The sequence below is a fragment of the Cnephaeus nilssonii genome (genome assembly GCF_951640355.1).
Source record: "Cnephaeus nilssonii genome assembly, chromosome: 1".
NCBI lineage: Eukaryota > Metazoa > Chordata > Mammalia > Chiroptera > Vespertilionidae > Cnephaeus > Cnephaeus nilssonii.
The window spans coordinates 105,955,216-105,970,336 of NC_137072.1; the positions used below are offsets into that span (position 1 = coordinate 105,955,216).

The 15,121-nt window shown below is 42.1% G+C and overlaps 1 protein-coding gene across 2 annotated transcripts in view; it reads left to right on the forward strand.

Annotated features, from left to right (window-relative positions):
• ADGRA3 (adhesion G protein-coupled receptor A3) overlaps nucleotides 1-15,121 on the forward strand; it is a 115,740-nt gene that overhangs the window by 66,880 nt on the left and 33,739 nt on the right. For both annotated transcript variants that reach the window (XM_079775202.1, XM_079775203.1), the window contains 2 exons: nucleotides 9,871-10,032; nucleotides 10,990-11,193. In XM_079775202.1, the coding sequence (XP_079631328.1) occupies nucleotides 9,871-10,032; nucleotides 10,990-11,193 (366 nt within the window). The remainder of the gene's footprint in view (nucleotides 1-9,870; nucleotides 10,033-10,989; nucleotides 11,194-15,121) is intronic.

Genomic DNA, 15,121 nt, shown 5'->3' on the forward strand with positions numbered 1-15,121 from the left:
TGGAGGTAAGTTTTGAAAGTGCAGCCTCAGTACATCGGGCACTCTACTGGATAGGATGTAGCTATTAAAGGAAGGAAAATAGCTCAGCCAGCATGGCTCAGTGGTTGAGCATCTACCTATGAACCAGGAGGTCCAGGTTTGATTCCTGGTCAGGGCACATGCCTGGGTTTCGGGCTCGATCCCCAGTAGCAGGCATGCAGGAGGTAGCCAGTCAATGATTCTTTCATCATTGATGTTTGTATCTCTCTCCTCCCTTTCTCTCTGAAATCAATAAATCCTAAAAAAGGGGGAAGGAACATAGATATGTGTGTGTAAATGGGACTCGGGTAAACGTTTCAGTGTTGTTATCTGAACTTCAGACCACAGTTTTGTAGTGAGCTGTCTTGCACTTTGATTGTGTCTCTGGGCCACAACCTGCTCCCTGTATAAGTTTTCTCAACCCTGGGAGAAGCTATCTGGATCTGGCTCTGTGGTAATAATACTGCTCTCCATTCTTGATTATAATCACAGTTTAGCTGCCCACATGATTACAAGCTATTCATGGAAGTGGGATGTTTCCAGTCACTGGAGTAATAGAAATGACATTTGGAATGTGGACATTGAAAAGATTTGCCATCATATATATGTATTCCAATGCCTCCCTGTTTTGATGTCGGGGACCTTTGCTCACCTCCCCGCTCCTGAAGAGCAATGTGGTGCCCAGAAGTGTGCATTTCACCGTGTTTGCCCGTGTGTGGTGTGACTGGTCTGCCGCTTTGGAATGTGCGTAGGGAAAGTGTCCTGTTGATGACAGAAAGTGAACTTGGTTTCATGAGTTATTCATTAATCGTGGGCCCTTTATTTTTAAAATGGGGATGACACTTGCCCTGCTTAACTTCAAAATGTGTGCACTAAAAAGTGAGAAAATATAGGTGAAACTGTTTTGTGCAGTAGTTGCAAAGCTAGGATGTGATTTTGAAGGTTTCAGAAATTTAACATTCTTATGATCTCAGAAGATAAGAATGAGGTCTTTCCAAAAAAAAAATCATCAGAATGCTTTAGTGATTTTAAAACCTTGGTTTGAAGGGCCCTAACCGGTTTGGCTCAGTGGATAGAGTGTCGGCCTGAAGGCCGAAGAGTCCCAGATTCGATTCCAGTCAAGGGCATGTACCTTGGTTGTGGGCACATCCCCAAGAAGGGGTGTGCAGGAGGCGGCTGATCGATGTTTCTCTCTCATCGATGTTTCAAACTCTCTATCTCTCTCCCTTCCTCTCTGTAAAAAATATCAATAAAATATGTTTAAAAAAAACAACAAAAAACACCTCGGTTTGATGTATATTCCTGTCACTTTCACCGGTTGACCTTGGAGGTAAAGATTGAATTATCTTTGAAACAAAATGATGTAAATAGGAGAAACAGGAAAAATATTCAGGATTGAATAACTGAGGTATAAAGGCACTAGTACTCATGATGCATTGACAGACATCCTACCTGATTCTTTGGAAAGTTATACTGAAGGCTGTAGCTTTCACTGTTTATTAGTCTAGTAAAATGAAATTATGAGGGTTAAGGGAAGCATCATTTTAAGTTAATTACGAAAGCATAAAATTATGCTAAGGTATCCTAAAATGCATATGGCTTAATTGGACAAATAATTAAATTGATTTTTGTTTTATGTCCAAAAAGTTGCTCTGCTCTAGATAATTTCACAGCTGAAATATTGTGAGGCAATTGCCTTTGTAACCTGGGATTGGATCTGGCCGACCCAAGCCGGTGCTCTGTGGTGAGGGCAAATACTAAACGCTACCCAACGGCCAGGTCCAAGTGGTGTGCTCAGTGAGGTCTCTTAAAAACAGCTGAAGGCTGCCTGTCAGGCAGATAAGCACCTGTTCCATATTTAGGAGCGTGATGAAAACATCGCGTGTCCCTTTCAGAAGATGAGAAGGTGGGAGAGATCTGTTCTGGTTGTGTGGCGGTCTCCTTCCTTAGTTCCAAAGGGGAAGTGAGGCAGCTCCTAGCGCTAGTTTACTACGCAGCTCGCTGGGCACATTTTTTCATGCACAGGTTTAAAAAATGTAAAGTCTTCCACTTATTCACTTTAAAACATAGTCACTTCTGTATCGGCTGTTGTTTTTTTCTTTTTACTATTTCCAAGGTTTTGGTTTTCCTTCTTGATCTTGCTTGTCAGACGTTTCTGTATTGTTCAGCTTTGCAGAGACCCAGCTGCTGGCTTTGTGGTCCTTTCCAGAGCACTGTCTCTCAAACTCGGCCCTGCCTCTGTGTCACCTGGGGGCGTTTGCCAAGCAGAGTTTGCATTTCTAGTTAAGTGCCAGGCGATGCTGGACAGCATGTCCCTGAGAAAGGCACAGGCTTTGACAACCACTATTACTGGCGTCCTCAAACTACGGCCCGCGGGCCACATGCGGGTGTTTTTGCCGTTTTGTTTTTTTACTTCAAAATAAGATATGTGCAGTGTGCATAGGAATTTGTTCATAGTTTTTTTTTTAAACTATAGTCCGGCCCTCCAGCGGTCTGAGGGACAGTGAACTGGCCCCCTGTTTAAAAAGTTTGAGGACCCCTGCACTATTATGTGTTCATATTCTCTACTTACTTGTTTAACATTTTTCCCTTTGGGTCTAACCTTTTGAAAAGTTTTTAGAAACTTTCTGTTGGGACATTCTAAAAGTATAGGACAGTGATGGGCAACCTTTTGAGCTTGGTGTGTCAAACTTCGCCAAAAAACTGAGCATAACTCGGGTAGTGTGTCACTTTGAGGAAAAAACATTATTTCGCAAATGTTTCATCCTCAGGAGCAGCAAATGTTTCATCCTCGGGATGCGGCCGCCTCAGAATTGAACCTGGAACCTTTCAGTGCTGACACGCGTGTCATAGGTTCGCCATCACTGGATAGGAGAATGTCTTTATTAGTACCTACGTTATAACTTTCACCTTCAACAATTTTCAGTATTTACCAGATGTATTCCTTTCACCCATTGATTTCCTTTGCCCTCCATCCCTCTCTCCTTTTTCCTCTTCCTCCCTGCTTGTTCATTCATTTCCTTCCTTCCTTTCTTTCTCTCCTCCGCCCCTTCTCTTTCTTTCTCAATGCTGCATCACTTAATAGTGAACTCTGGTTGTCGTATTTTATCCATAATTTTTCCACAATACAAGGAATTTTAAAATAGAACTATATTATTATGTCACCAAAATGAGTTCTAAGTCCTTAATATCATGAAATATCTAGACCATGTTCAGTTTTCCTTAATTATGTTTTTTCTTAATTGATTTGAGAGAGAGAGACAGACATTGATTTGTTGTTCCACTTATTTATGCATTCATTGGTTGCTTCTTGTATGTGCCCTGAACGGGTATCAAACCCACAACCTTGGAGTATCCATCTGGATGATGCTCTAACCAACTGAGCTACCCGGCCAGGGCTGATTATGGTTTTTGAAAAATGTAGACCTTATGTCTGGTTACCTTATGGAATTCATCCATATAATTTTGCAGTTGGTATGTGGGATTTCTTTTTTTTTTTAGACAGACAATTATGTCACCAGCAAATAACAATTAGTTTTTCTGTTCCTGTATTAAATATTTTTTTGCTTTTTTCCGGTTATACATTGGTGAGGACCTCAGAACAATGTTGATTAGTGTTGGTGATACAGGATATTAATGATAATGGTCTAATTTATCCTTATTAATAAGTGTGATATGTTTGCTTCTGCCAAGTGCCTGGGGACAATACCAGGGTAATCGGTTGCTTTGAAATTAATTCTCAGCTAGAGGTTTTTCCGACCTTGGAAGTTCTATGAAATCTGACCTCAGACCTGTGAGAAGGTCAACTTGTGTTGATAAGGTGTGAGGGAGGACAACTCACTCCTTCTACCTTGAATCCAGATCAAGTTTCACGTTCCTTGCCGTCCTTCTTCTGTGAGGCTGATTTGGTGCTGGTGTGCCCTGACCCAGGAGGTGTCCTCTTTGGTTATCAGCTTCATCACTGGTCTGCTCCTGTCAGGCCTGTGTGGGTGGGTCCTCGGCCCCTTGTGGATGTCAAGGCACCGTCCAGGCACAGTCCCTGGGGGCAGAGTTCAACCACAGAGCTCCCAGTCCCGCTGTTTTGTTCTTGGCCTCTGGAGGAGTCTTTGTTTTCTGCCTGGTCAGGGGTAAGTAGAAAGAGACAACTCTTTTCTCTTCAGCGATTTTCTCTCTCAGCAGGAGAATTGTCCAGAGTACTCAGCTCTCTGTTCTTCCAGAAAGACGTTTTTGTAATCAGAAAACACAGAATCTGCTTCCACTGGGAGAACTGGAGGAACCTTAGAAGTGAAGCTTTTCCATGTGTGGTTAAGGTGTCCATTACATCCTGCGTCTCCGGACGAGTGTACCTCCCAAGTTCCTAGAATCTGTCATAAAAGCAACTTCGTCTACCTGGACGAAATGTTCACCTTTCTGTTGGTAACTGAAAGGATACCTTTATCGCCTTGACTAGAAACATGTCAAGAATCACCTTTCCCCCAGTCACAGCAGCTCTGCCCTCGATGCATATTTTTAACTTGTCTCTGTCTCTTTTTCTTCTCTTAAGTCTGCATTTCCCACTCTTTATTTATGTGCTCTTATTTAAAAATAATTATTTTTAAAATTTTGCTGGGCTACCTCAAATCCTTTCTGGAAGGTAACGAAGAATAAATGCAGCATTATTCTCAGCATCTTTCCCCTCTTCCTTTCTCACTTCTTTCTCCGGTTCCATCATCATCACCATCATCATCACTATCAGCACCTCTATATCACAGTAGAACCAGAGGTTTAATATTTGCCATAGGTCCTGATGGTTATCTCAATGAGACCTCCTATTGAATACTGACGGTTGAACTAAGCCGAAAGCCAGTAGTGGGATCCCAAGACACGCAGGTCACTGGAGCTAGTCAAGAGTGACATAAATACGCTTTTACAACTTGACTTGCACTGAAGTCATTAAAATCAATCAGGGTAATGACGTTCTTTAAGTTAGGCATCATCTCAGTAGTATACTTAATTCACACCTAGGAGGAAATCCTGAAGAATACTTGGACTTTAAGAACAACATCAGCTGCTGTTATTTTTATTTAGTCCAGTTTGGACTGCTTGTCAGTTCCCATAGTTCTCATTTCCATCCTAGCTGTCCCCAAACAACTGCCTCACTTGCTGCCTCATCCACGCTGTGCCTGTAATTCGTGCTTTTCTGGTGATTAGAATCAACAAGAGTGCCCCCTGCTGCTTTCGGCTTGGAAAGAAAAAGTGTGGAGAGAAGTCCAGAGCAGGGGTCCTCAAACTTTTTAAACAGGGGGCCAGTTCACTGTCCTTCAGACCGTTGGAGGGCCGGACTATAGTTTAAAAAAAAAAACTATGAACACTGCACATATCTTATTTTGAAGTAAAAAAACAAAAAGGCAAAAACACCTGCATGTGGCCCGCGGGCCGTAGTTTGAGGACGCCTGGTCCAGAGGGATCTAGATTACTTGGCATTTCTTAAAAAAAAAAAAGGGGGGGGGGGAGCATTAATTGTTTAATAAAGATATTTATCTTTTGTTATATTTTTTTCTCTTAATTTACTATAGAATGAGATGTTCTAAGCACTTTTCATAGGATTTCCAACCTCATTTTACAAATGAGCAAACTGAGTCTTGGAGAGGCTAATAATTTGCTCATGGGCATCTAACTTGAGACAGAATTGAAATCTTAACCCAGGAGAATTTAACTCCCAGACACATAAATATTCTGCCTTCAGTGTTATATTACTTTCCTACTACCTTGAAATGAAATATCATTAGGTTTAGTTTATGTAGTTATCTTCCGTGTTTCCTATGCTACCACATCAAATTCATGAAATTTACTGATGATTTTGGTCTCATTCGGATCAGAGTTCCAAACATACATACAGGAGTGGGCGAAAATAGGTCTACAGCTGCGAGTACACGAAACACAGAGTTTACTCGGCTGTTGTAATCATCATAACCTGCATGTCTTTTTCCACATGAACAACTGTGAACCTACTTTTGCTCAGCCCTTGTATCGAGAAGAACAAGAACTATTCTGTCTCTTAAAACAGATGACATTTAACATTTCATTGTTATTAATGTGGCATTTTCATCCTTTGGCCTTTATCTGTGATGGAGTGCGTTCACGCGCATTTCCATCTGATCCCGGCCGCTGAGTGTGACAGGTGGAGGAGCAGGTGCGGGAGGCCTTCTGACCCTTCTGTGGCTGCGGTGGCCTTCAGGGAATGAGGTCAAGGGGAAGTACAATGCTTCCTCATGCCGGCTGCAGGTTTGAAGCTCTCTGTGTGTCAGATTCCAAGAATGCTTTTTACTCCAGGGTAATGCTTTATGCACTGCTCTCCCTTTGGTGCCCTTTTTGCCGCTGTGGAGGATTCAGAGCTGCTTCCGTAACCCAGCCACACACGCCTACGGCATTTTATGATTCCCTGCTCTTGAGAAGATGTGGCATCCTATCCTTTTCCTTAGTTCTTTGCCATTTAGGATGCGACAATGAAGAACATAGGTTTTTCTCAACTGAGGCAGTCACTCGAGTTAACTGCATGCATACCTTCTTAGAGATATTTCTTGTCTTAGAATTATTAACTAGAGGCCCGTTGCACTAAGAGATTTGTGCAATAGGCCGTCCTTCCCCTGGCTGCCGGCACCAGTTTTCCTCCGGCACCCGGGACCCAGGCCTTCGCTCTGGCTGCCACCTTCAGTCTTTGCTTTGGGCAGAGCGCAGCTCCTGTAGCTCCCTCTGCCCCCGCCCTCCCCCTCATAGCAGGTGTCCAGCCCCGCCCGGCCGCTCTGTGCCTGCATGCTTGCTGCTCAGAGGCCCAGAGTGGCTGGGGGGCAGAGCCGCCATCATCTTTGTCAGGTTAATTTGCATACTTACTCCTGATTGTCTAGTGGGCGTCGTGAAGGTATGGTCAATTTGCATGTTTCTCTTTTATTAGTGTAGATTAAATTCCTTTACTGGCGTTATCAAGTGAGCCATAGCAGTGGTTTTTGATCATATAATAATCATAGTTTTTCAGTAGCCAGCAGGCCTCATGTTAGGTCATTATAAAGTTTGTACATTTAAAACTTTTAAAAAGTATAAAACAATAAGTCTATTTGTCATTGTGAGAACCCGTTAACACTTCCTTAGAGTAGAACCAGTATTTTCCTGTGTATTTTTCTTTTTAAGTTTTTGCAGCCAGTGGGGATTTCTTTTCTGAGAGCCAGAGTGCCTTTTTTGTCATATCATCTCTTTTATCCTATTTATTTTTTGTATGAAATTTTAAAATAACAGCAGGTAAAAATAATAGACAAAAACTTAGCCAAATTATTCCAGCTACTCTGAATGGGAATTATTATAATTGCTGTATAAACAGCAGATCTGCATATTCAGTAATTGACATATGGGAGTCACTACCCTTCATATCTTTAGAAATCAGGGCTTCTGGTAGAATGAAATTCACCCCCCACCTGTTTAGTAGGAATTAGTGCTGGGGATGCTAGTGGTCCATGAATTGTGCAAACAGGCTCGGGATTCTGCAAAGCCTCAGTATCAGCTCTTCCTCATTCTCTGTCAGTTGATGCTGTTAATTTCTTGGGTTTTGGGAAAATGAGAATGGGTGAGTCCATTAAAACAGGGTGTTTGAATTAAATTCCATTACTCTTCATCTTATATTACTCTGCTTATTTCCTTCATTGCAGTTGTAACCTAAAGCACTTTTTTTTGTTGTTGTTAATCCTCACCAGAGGATATTTTTCCCATTGATTTTTAGAGAGAGTGGAAGGGAGAGGGAGAGACAGAGAGAGAAACATCGATGTGAGAGAGACACATCGATTGATTGACTCCTACACACACCCCGACAGGGGGCCAGGGATTGAGCCTGCGTGCAAGGCACATACCCTTGACTGGAATGAAACCTGCGACCCCTCAATCAGAGGGTTGAGACTCTAACCACTGAGCAAAACTGGCTAGGGCCTAGAGCACTTTTAAAAAATGTACTTATTTCATATTTTCTTCACTAGATTCTAAGTGTGTTGCTTTCACTGCTCTATCTGCATTGCTCAGGACAGTGTCCGCCTCACCTTGGTCCTTGGTAAATATTTAGTCAGTGAGCAAGTGAATATTGTATTGCTATTGGCTTTTATACCAGGAGTTAGACTCCTCGTGAATAAGGCTATAAATGTAAGTAGGACATTGAGTTGCCCCTGCCCTTGGGGCGTTTACATTGAAAGTAAAATAAGGACAGACTGTGGTACACTCTGTGCAGGGCAGTGTGAGGCCATTGAAGTATTTTTTTTTTTTAATTGCATGGGTCCAGGATGAGGAGGAAGAGGCCGTTTTGTTGAACACATGGGTCCCGTTTGCATATGGGCAGACTTAAAAATGCGCCCTTCCTAGGACTTCTTCCAGAGCCTGCCATCTTCAAAGGGAGCCTGTATTGGGATCCAAGTGTTAGAAACAGGAGCAGTACAATTCCAAGGAGAGCTCACACTTTCTGAGTGTTTGCCATGTGCCGGGCATGGCCTTGGGAGCCTTCTGTGCATTATCGGAACTTCATCTTCACAACATTCAGAACAGACAGGAGTGTTATTGTCCCCCTTATACACATAAAGGAAGGTAACTGGAGGTTACCTGGCCAGCGCAGCTAGGGGTCAGGATGTGAAGTCCTGGTCTTCACCCCTCTACTTACTCTAGTTATTGCACCCCTTGTTCCCGGGTTTGGTGTCTGGTGCATTTCCGCAGGCCTGTCTTTGTGAAGTGGACTCTGGGTGGGATAGACTGAATTTGTTCCAAACCCACCTCAGCCCTCATAATGATGGATCCTGGGAAGAGTGGTGGGTGCAGAAGGGGTTGGAAGGCTCCCCTGGGACCCTCTGCGGGGATCAAAAGACATCCACATCCGCAAGCAGCCTTGGCTCTCTGGCTCGGCTTCGGGACCTCACACCTTTGATGCTTACGTCTTGATTAGAGGGCCAGCCGGCTTCTAACTCCGCGGATTCCACCCCCGGGAGTGCTTTTGTTGTTCTTTCTGCCATAGAGCTCCCTCTCAGGAACAATTTGCTCAATACCAGCCCCCCCACCCCCTCGGACACCGGTGTGTCTCATTAGCCCTGCACGTCCAATGCATTCTCTGACATGGGGCATGCAAGTCAGCAGTAGTCAATGGACATTTCACTGGCATTGCCTGACAGATGCTGACATCTGTAAGTTATGAACCGAGTGAATAAAAAGAATCCACTAGCTCTGTTCATAACTCAATAAAGCAAGTAATGCAAAAGTGAGCACGTCTTCGGATCCGTTTATTTCATGGAATTGGGAAAGGGAAGGACGAGTTCATTCGAGGTAGAGGAAGCTACGTGTGCGAGGACACACTCCATGACCCGGTGTAGGCGGGAACTTCCTGTGATTGGAAATGACTAGGGTTTTGAACGTGACCAGAAACTAAAAAGCTAGGCAGTGAATGTTTCTTCATGATAATACTTAGCTAACACTCACACACAAAAAAACATGTTTCTAAGTGGTTTCCCAGAAAAAGACTTTAGATCTTTTCATTTGTGGATCATGTGATGTCTTTTCCTTCCTCTTGATTAATTTGTCTCCCCCCTCGCCCCCGCTCAATTTGAATGCCACATGTCAATCTTTTCACCAGTGGTTTGGTGGTCATGTCGTTACCCTGTTTTGACTTACCTATCACCAGTGGTCATAATCGAATGTGCTATTCTTAGCTGGAGAGGTAGTAATAGGAAACAAGGACAGAGCCTGGTGGCTTGTCTCTGGGAAATTTAGACTACAGACCCCTCTTGGTTTCTCAGGAGGATTGGGATGATGTAAAACAGCTTGTTAAGAGGTTTCTTTTCTCTCCCACTTGCCTGCCAGTTAGGCGATGTAATGGTCGACATTGCAAGCAACATCATGCTGGCCGACGAGCGAGTGCTGTGGCTGGCACAGAGGGAGGCGAAAGCCTGCAGCAGGATCGTGCAGTGCCTGCAGCGGATCGCCACGTACCGACTGGCCAACGGAGCTCACGTGTATTCAACAGTAAGTGCAACGTGATTCTAGGATTCCATTCTGAAAAGTCCTATGCTTTATAGAAAATTTCTTATAAGGGGACTTTGTCCACATGTGGTACTTAGAATGGTGCCTTGCCTATGGAGTAGGCATGCACTTAACCATCCTTAAGAGTGAAAGAGACTCTGTGTTGTCCTTTGACTCTACGGTCAGTTCTGTCACCTCCCTGGGTGTGGAAGACAGGTCACTTCTCGTGCCCTCTCTGCGTGGTTCTGAGATGGGAGTGATGCTGGCAGGCCTCCAGAAGAGGGGTGGCGGCTGTAGTATCCACATGGCCTGCGTTTGGCAGACCCCTGAGTTCAGTCTCACTCGTGAAGTTCTTAAAATTGTTTTTTTTCTTTTTTTGCTTTTATTTTTTAATTGAATTTATTGGAGTGGCCTTGGTTAATGAAATTTTTTAAATTTTTTGAGGTAACTCTGAACCGCTTTCTGTATATTGTATTGTGTGTTCACCACCCCAAATCAAGTCTCCTTCCATCACCTTGTATCCCCCCTTTACCTTCTTCTATCTCCCCCACCCTCCTTTCCCTCTGCTACTCACCATACTATTGACTGCCTATGAGGTTTTGTTTGTTTGTTTGTTTGCTAAATCCCATAGCTTTTTCACCCAACCCCCAAATCCTCTCCCCTCTGTCAGCTGTCAGTCTGTTCTCAGTATCAGTGAGTCTGTTTTTGTTTTGTTTGTTTATTTTTTCATTAGATTCCATATAGAAGTGAAATCATGTGGTACTTGTGTTTCTCTGACTGGTTTATTTCACTTAGCACAATACCCTCCAGGTCCATCCATGCTGTTGTAAAAGTAAGATGTTCCTCCTTTTTACAGCTGGGTAGTATTCCATTGTGAGTTTTGCATTTGAAATTTCTTTGCACGTGCTTTTTTTCCACATTATAAATCTCTTATAACTCCTCTTTGGTTGACTTTTGAAGTATTCACCCAATATTGCTCTGGAAGCTTATGTCATCAAGGCGACTGGCTTCACTGGAATGACATGCACCGTGTTCCAGAAAGTGGCAGCTTCGGACCGCACAGGCCTTTCCGACTATGGGAGGCGGGACCCCGACGGAGGCCTGGATAAGCAGCTGAGCTTCAAGTGCAACGTTTCCAATACATTTTCCAGTCTGGCACTGAAGGTGCGTTATCACCTCTAAGCATTTCAGACCCTTTCCCATTAGATACTCAGAATGGTTTGCATTGCAAAATAACCTTACTAGACGTTATTTGGGGGGAGGAAATATTGGTATAATTTTTGCTGTTGTTGTAAAATAAATTCTGACCAGGAATGGATATGTGATAACTTCCTAGAGCCCAGGCATTTTCGCCCCTTGGACTCCTGGCTCCACACAAAAATATCAAAGTTGAATCTTTTACGACTGCAGTGGTAGAAAGATGAATATATTAATATTACATATTAAAACATTTTCTTTGACCTTACGTTTCTTTTTTATTGCTCCTGATTTTAAAGACATGAAAGTATCATGTGCTTTTGGCTTTGGGCCCACTGGACCTAATGGGAAATCAGCCGTGAGACAAGGCAGTTAATCAGGCAACCTGTATATCAAGATTTTTGGCAAAGACAACGTGATATGTCTTGAGAAAATGTGTGGTTTTTTGCAGCAGGAAAAATCAAAAGCATTTTTATTGATTTTATTATTTTTTTTTAATTTTGGGTTTAGACGTGTTTCATTAAACTACATTGAAGCAAATAGTGGAGGTCCCTAATGGGACCACATTTTTGTTTGTTTAGCTTGGTGTGGCCATGTGTGACTGTGTTCTCTGTAGATGTTGATTACTAAGTACTTTCTTGGGCTTGTTTCTGAAGTGTAGGTCACAGACAGTATTGCAGTCACTTAGAGGGCTGCATAGTAATTGATCACATAGGTGTGAGGTGTTGATGGTTTGTAGCCACTCAATAAATATTGAATGGGTGAGTGAATGAATGAAAGAATGAGGAGTTCATGTATTTTGTCGTACCTTACCCTGATGACCTCCACAGGGCAAGCCAGTTAGGTAAATTCAGAAACAGCCAATTCTGCCACCACCCGAGACATTCTCAACTAGGTCAGGATGGCTGATGATCATCTGTTTACTTGGTGCTGTATACTCAAAGGGAAGTTGTCATGATGCATGTGTTCTTCTGGGCTCTGTGAGCATGCGTGATGTACCCAGCAATACTGCTGCAGGCCTGCTCCTTGGCTTACTGCATTTTTTATTGGTAAGAAAAACCACAAAAGGAATAGAAACAGCATCGCACACAAGCCCATGAGAGAAAGGTGTGTGTCCTTGAGGAGCACTTACAATTGAGGAGTCTTTCCATCTGAGGAGATCATAGTTGGTAGAAAGGGGTTAAAAAATGGCGAAACCCTATATATTGCATCAATTACACCATCTACCCCTCTGGGTAAGAAGAGTTTCTACTTGCTAAAGTAGAAAGCTTCAAGTGAACATTCAATTGTGTCAATTTCACACTGTTCTACCCTTTTATGATCATTTTGTGTCCAGAAACCAAGAATACATTCCACTATTATCCAAGCTTCATACATGGACATGATTCAAACTGAGTAAAAGAGGAATGTATCCTTTGTGACACAAAATCAGTTTAATGCCGGCAGCTCAAAATGTTTTAGCACTTTAACAGAAAACTTGGCATTTAGTTTGCTAATTCAGAAACTTTATACCAGGACAATTTATATTCATTGTGCCTGTGCTTTTTTTCTTCTCCTGAATGCTTTGCATATAGCAGTAGATAACTCGAACATCCAATAATTGAGTATATTGCCCTACAGTGAGAAAATATGCTAGCATAGGAAGTTAAATCCATAAAAACGCAGTCCTTAGCAATGTAGGGGCCGTCCTTGATTGCTTTCTACAAGTGTTTTGAAAGAATTGGTTCTTTAAACCTTTCTTGACTGTAATGTAGAAATCAGTTTTGATCTATGTATCACCTATTTCCCTCATCTCAGACATCTGGGGCTTTAGCCCAACTGAGGTCCTTTTACTTTTCCAGAGCAGTTATATACATATTTTGCTTCCTGCCTTCATTTCTGCCCTTTTTTTGTGCCCTCAGCACCACCCCTGCTCCTCTCCCCATAAGCCTCCATGCACATGGCACCATCCTTTCTTCCTCAGAATTAATCACTGCCTGCCAGTCTCATGGTGCCTTGTTCATTCTCCAGAATAATTAGTAGCCGATGTGATGGTAAGTTGAGTTATAGGGCAGAGAGAGGCCATAGCATATGGTGACTTAAGAATGTGGGCCTTCTGCAGCCAGGCAGCCTGGATTTACATTCTGCTCCCCCAGTCAATGGCTGTGCAAACTGGGGCAAGTACTTAACCTCTCTGATGTCACTTCCTCATCTGTTACACAGGAATCATGAAATGGTACGTAACTCAAAGGATTATTAAGAGGATTAAATGAGGTAAATGTGTAGACATTTACAACAGTGCCTGGCACAGAGTAAGCTCCTAATAAATTTTAGCCCTTATTATTGCTTTATTAAAATTTTGGTCCCTCTCGTTAAGTGATGGATATTTGAGGGCTGGAACCTTGGCTTATTTTATTGTGTATCTCTAGTGCCAAGCACAGAGCAATGAAACATTCAGTAAATGTTGAATGAAAATTAACAGCCATACTTAATTAGCAAAGAAAGTCAGTTTAAAAAATTAATTCTAAAGGCAAACATAATCCCTGTTCATCTTTAGCGGTGAAATAATCAAAAGGTGGTATGCAATTCAACACTAAGTAGACACAAGAAAACAATTAGGATGCCTCCTCATATCTATCTATTTAAAATCCAGTGTGGTTAAGGATTAAGAAAACGTGGAGAAATTAGTTTTTATTCTTTTAAATCAGGTAGCTCTTTGACTCTTTCTAATTTTAATGTTAGACTTCCATAGACTTAAACAAATTAGGATTTTAGAGAAATTTATCAATTACATGGTGGTGGGACTCCAGATTGTTCTGTAAGGAATGATGTTAAAGTCTAGAAGTATTTGAGTTAACATCTCTTAGCATAACATTTTCTTCTCACCTTAATGTCATTGTAAATAGATAAATATATATGAATTTAGCAATTTAGCAAATAAAGCCATTGTAAGAGCTCCATGATAACATTGATTTCATGTGTGTTCATACTTAGTCCATTTTTAGTATTGAAATTAACACCAGAATTGTAAAAGTGAAAACATGATGAGCTTCTAGATTATTGTGGGAAGTCTGCTCCTCCCTCTTCGCTCTCTCCTCTGCCACCAGATAACCACTCGCCACACTGCAGCATTAATAATAATAAAAATACCGCCCATCTCGTGTAGCTCAGTGGTTGAGTGTCCACCTATGAACCAGGAGGTTACGGTTCGATTCCCAATCTACACATGCCTCTATTGATGTTTCTGTCTCTCCCTCTCCCTTCCTCTCTGAAATCAACACTAATATATTTAAAATATGATAATCATAGTAAAAATACCACCCACTCACAATTCCTTAGCCTTCTGTTTTTGTCCTGGCCATGATCCCATGTGGCCCTCACGTGTGTTTGTTAGAAAGATCCCTAGCTGTGTTTGGAGATGCGTCCCAGAGAGGACAACAGAACTGGGCAGTGTTGGGCAGCTGCTGCATGGTGAAGCTGGGGCCCGAGTCCTGGCTTCTTGTTTCAGGCCCTGTGCTCGTTCCCCCTGGGGTGGCATAGGAGCTTCTAATAATAAACATCAGATACCGAAAACATGTACTTCCCAAAGGATCCTAACAGCGATGTTCCTCATTTATTAGCTATAATTCATGTGTTTATATCTATTTCCATTGCTGTGATCCATACTTTCAAAAATTAATATATGTTTAAATGAAATTATAAACTCTGTGATTCTTCACTTCAGGCCATTTGGCAAAAGGTATAATCATGATAAATGTAAAAAATTAAATAAGTGTCTCAGTGATTTTTTTTTAAAAAAACTAGATTTTTAACCTTTCTGTAATAAATGATCAAAACTTCTTTCAAAAAATTAAATATACAGATATTAAATTCTTAATATAAACCTCTAAACGTTATTGATATAGCTGAAGTTTGC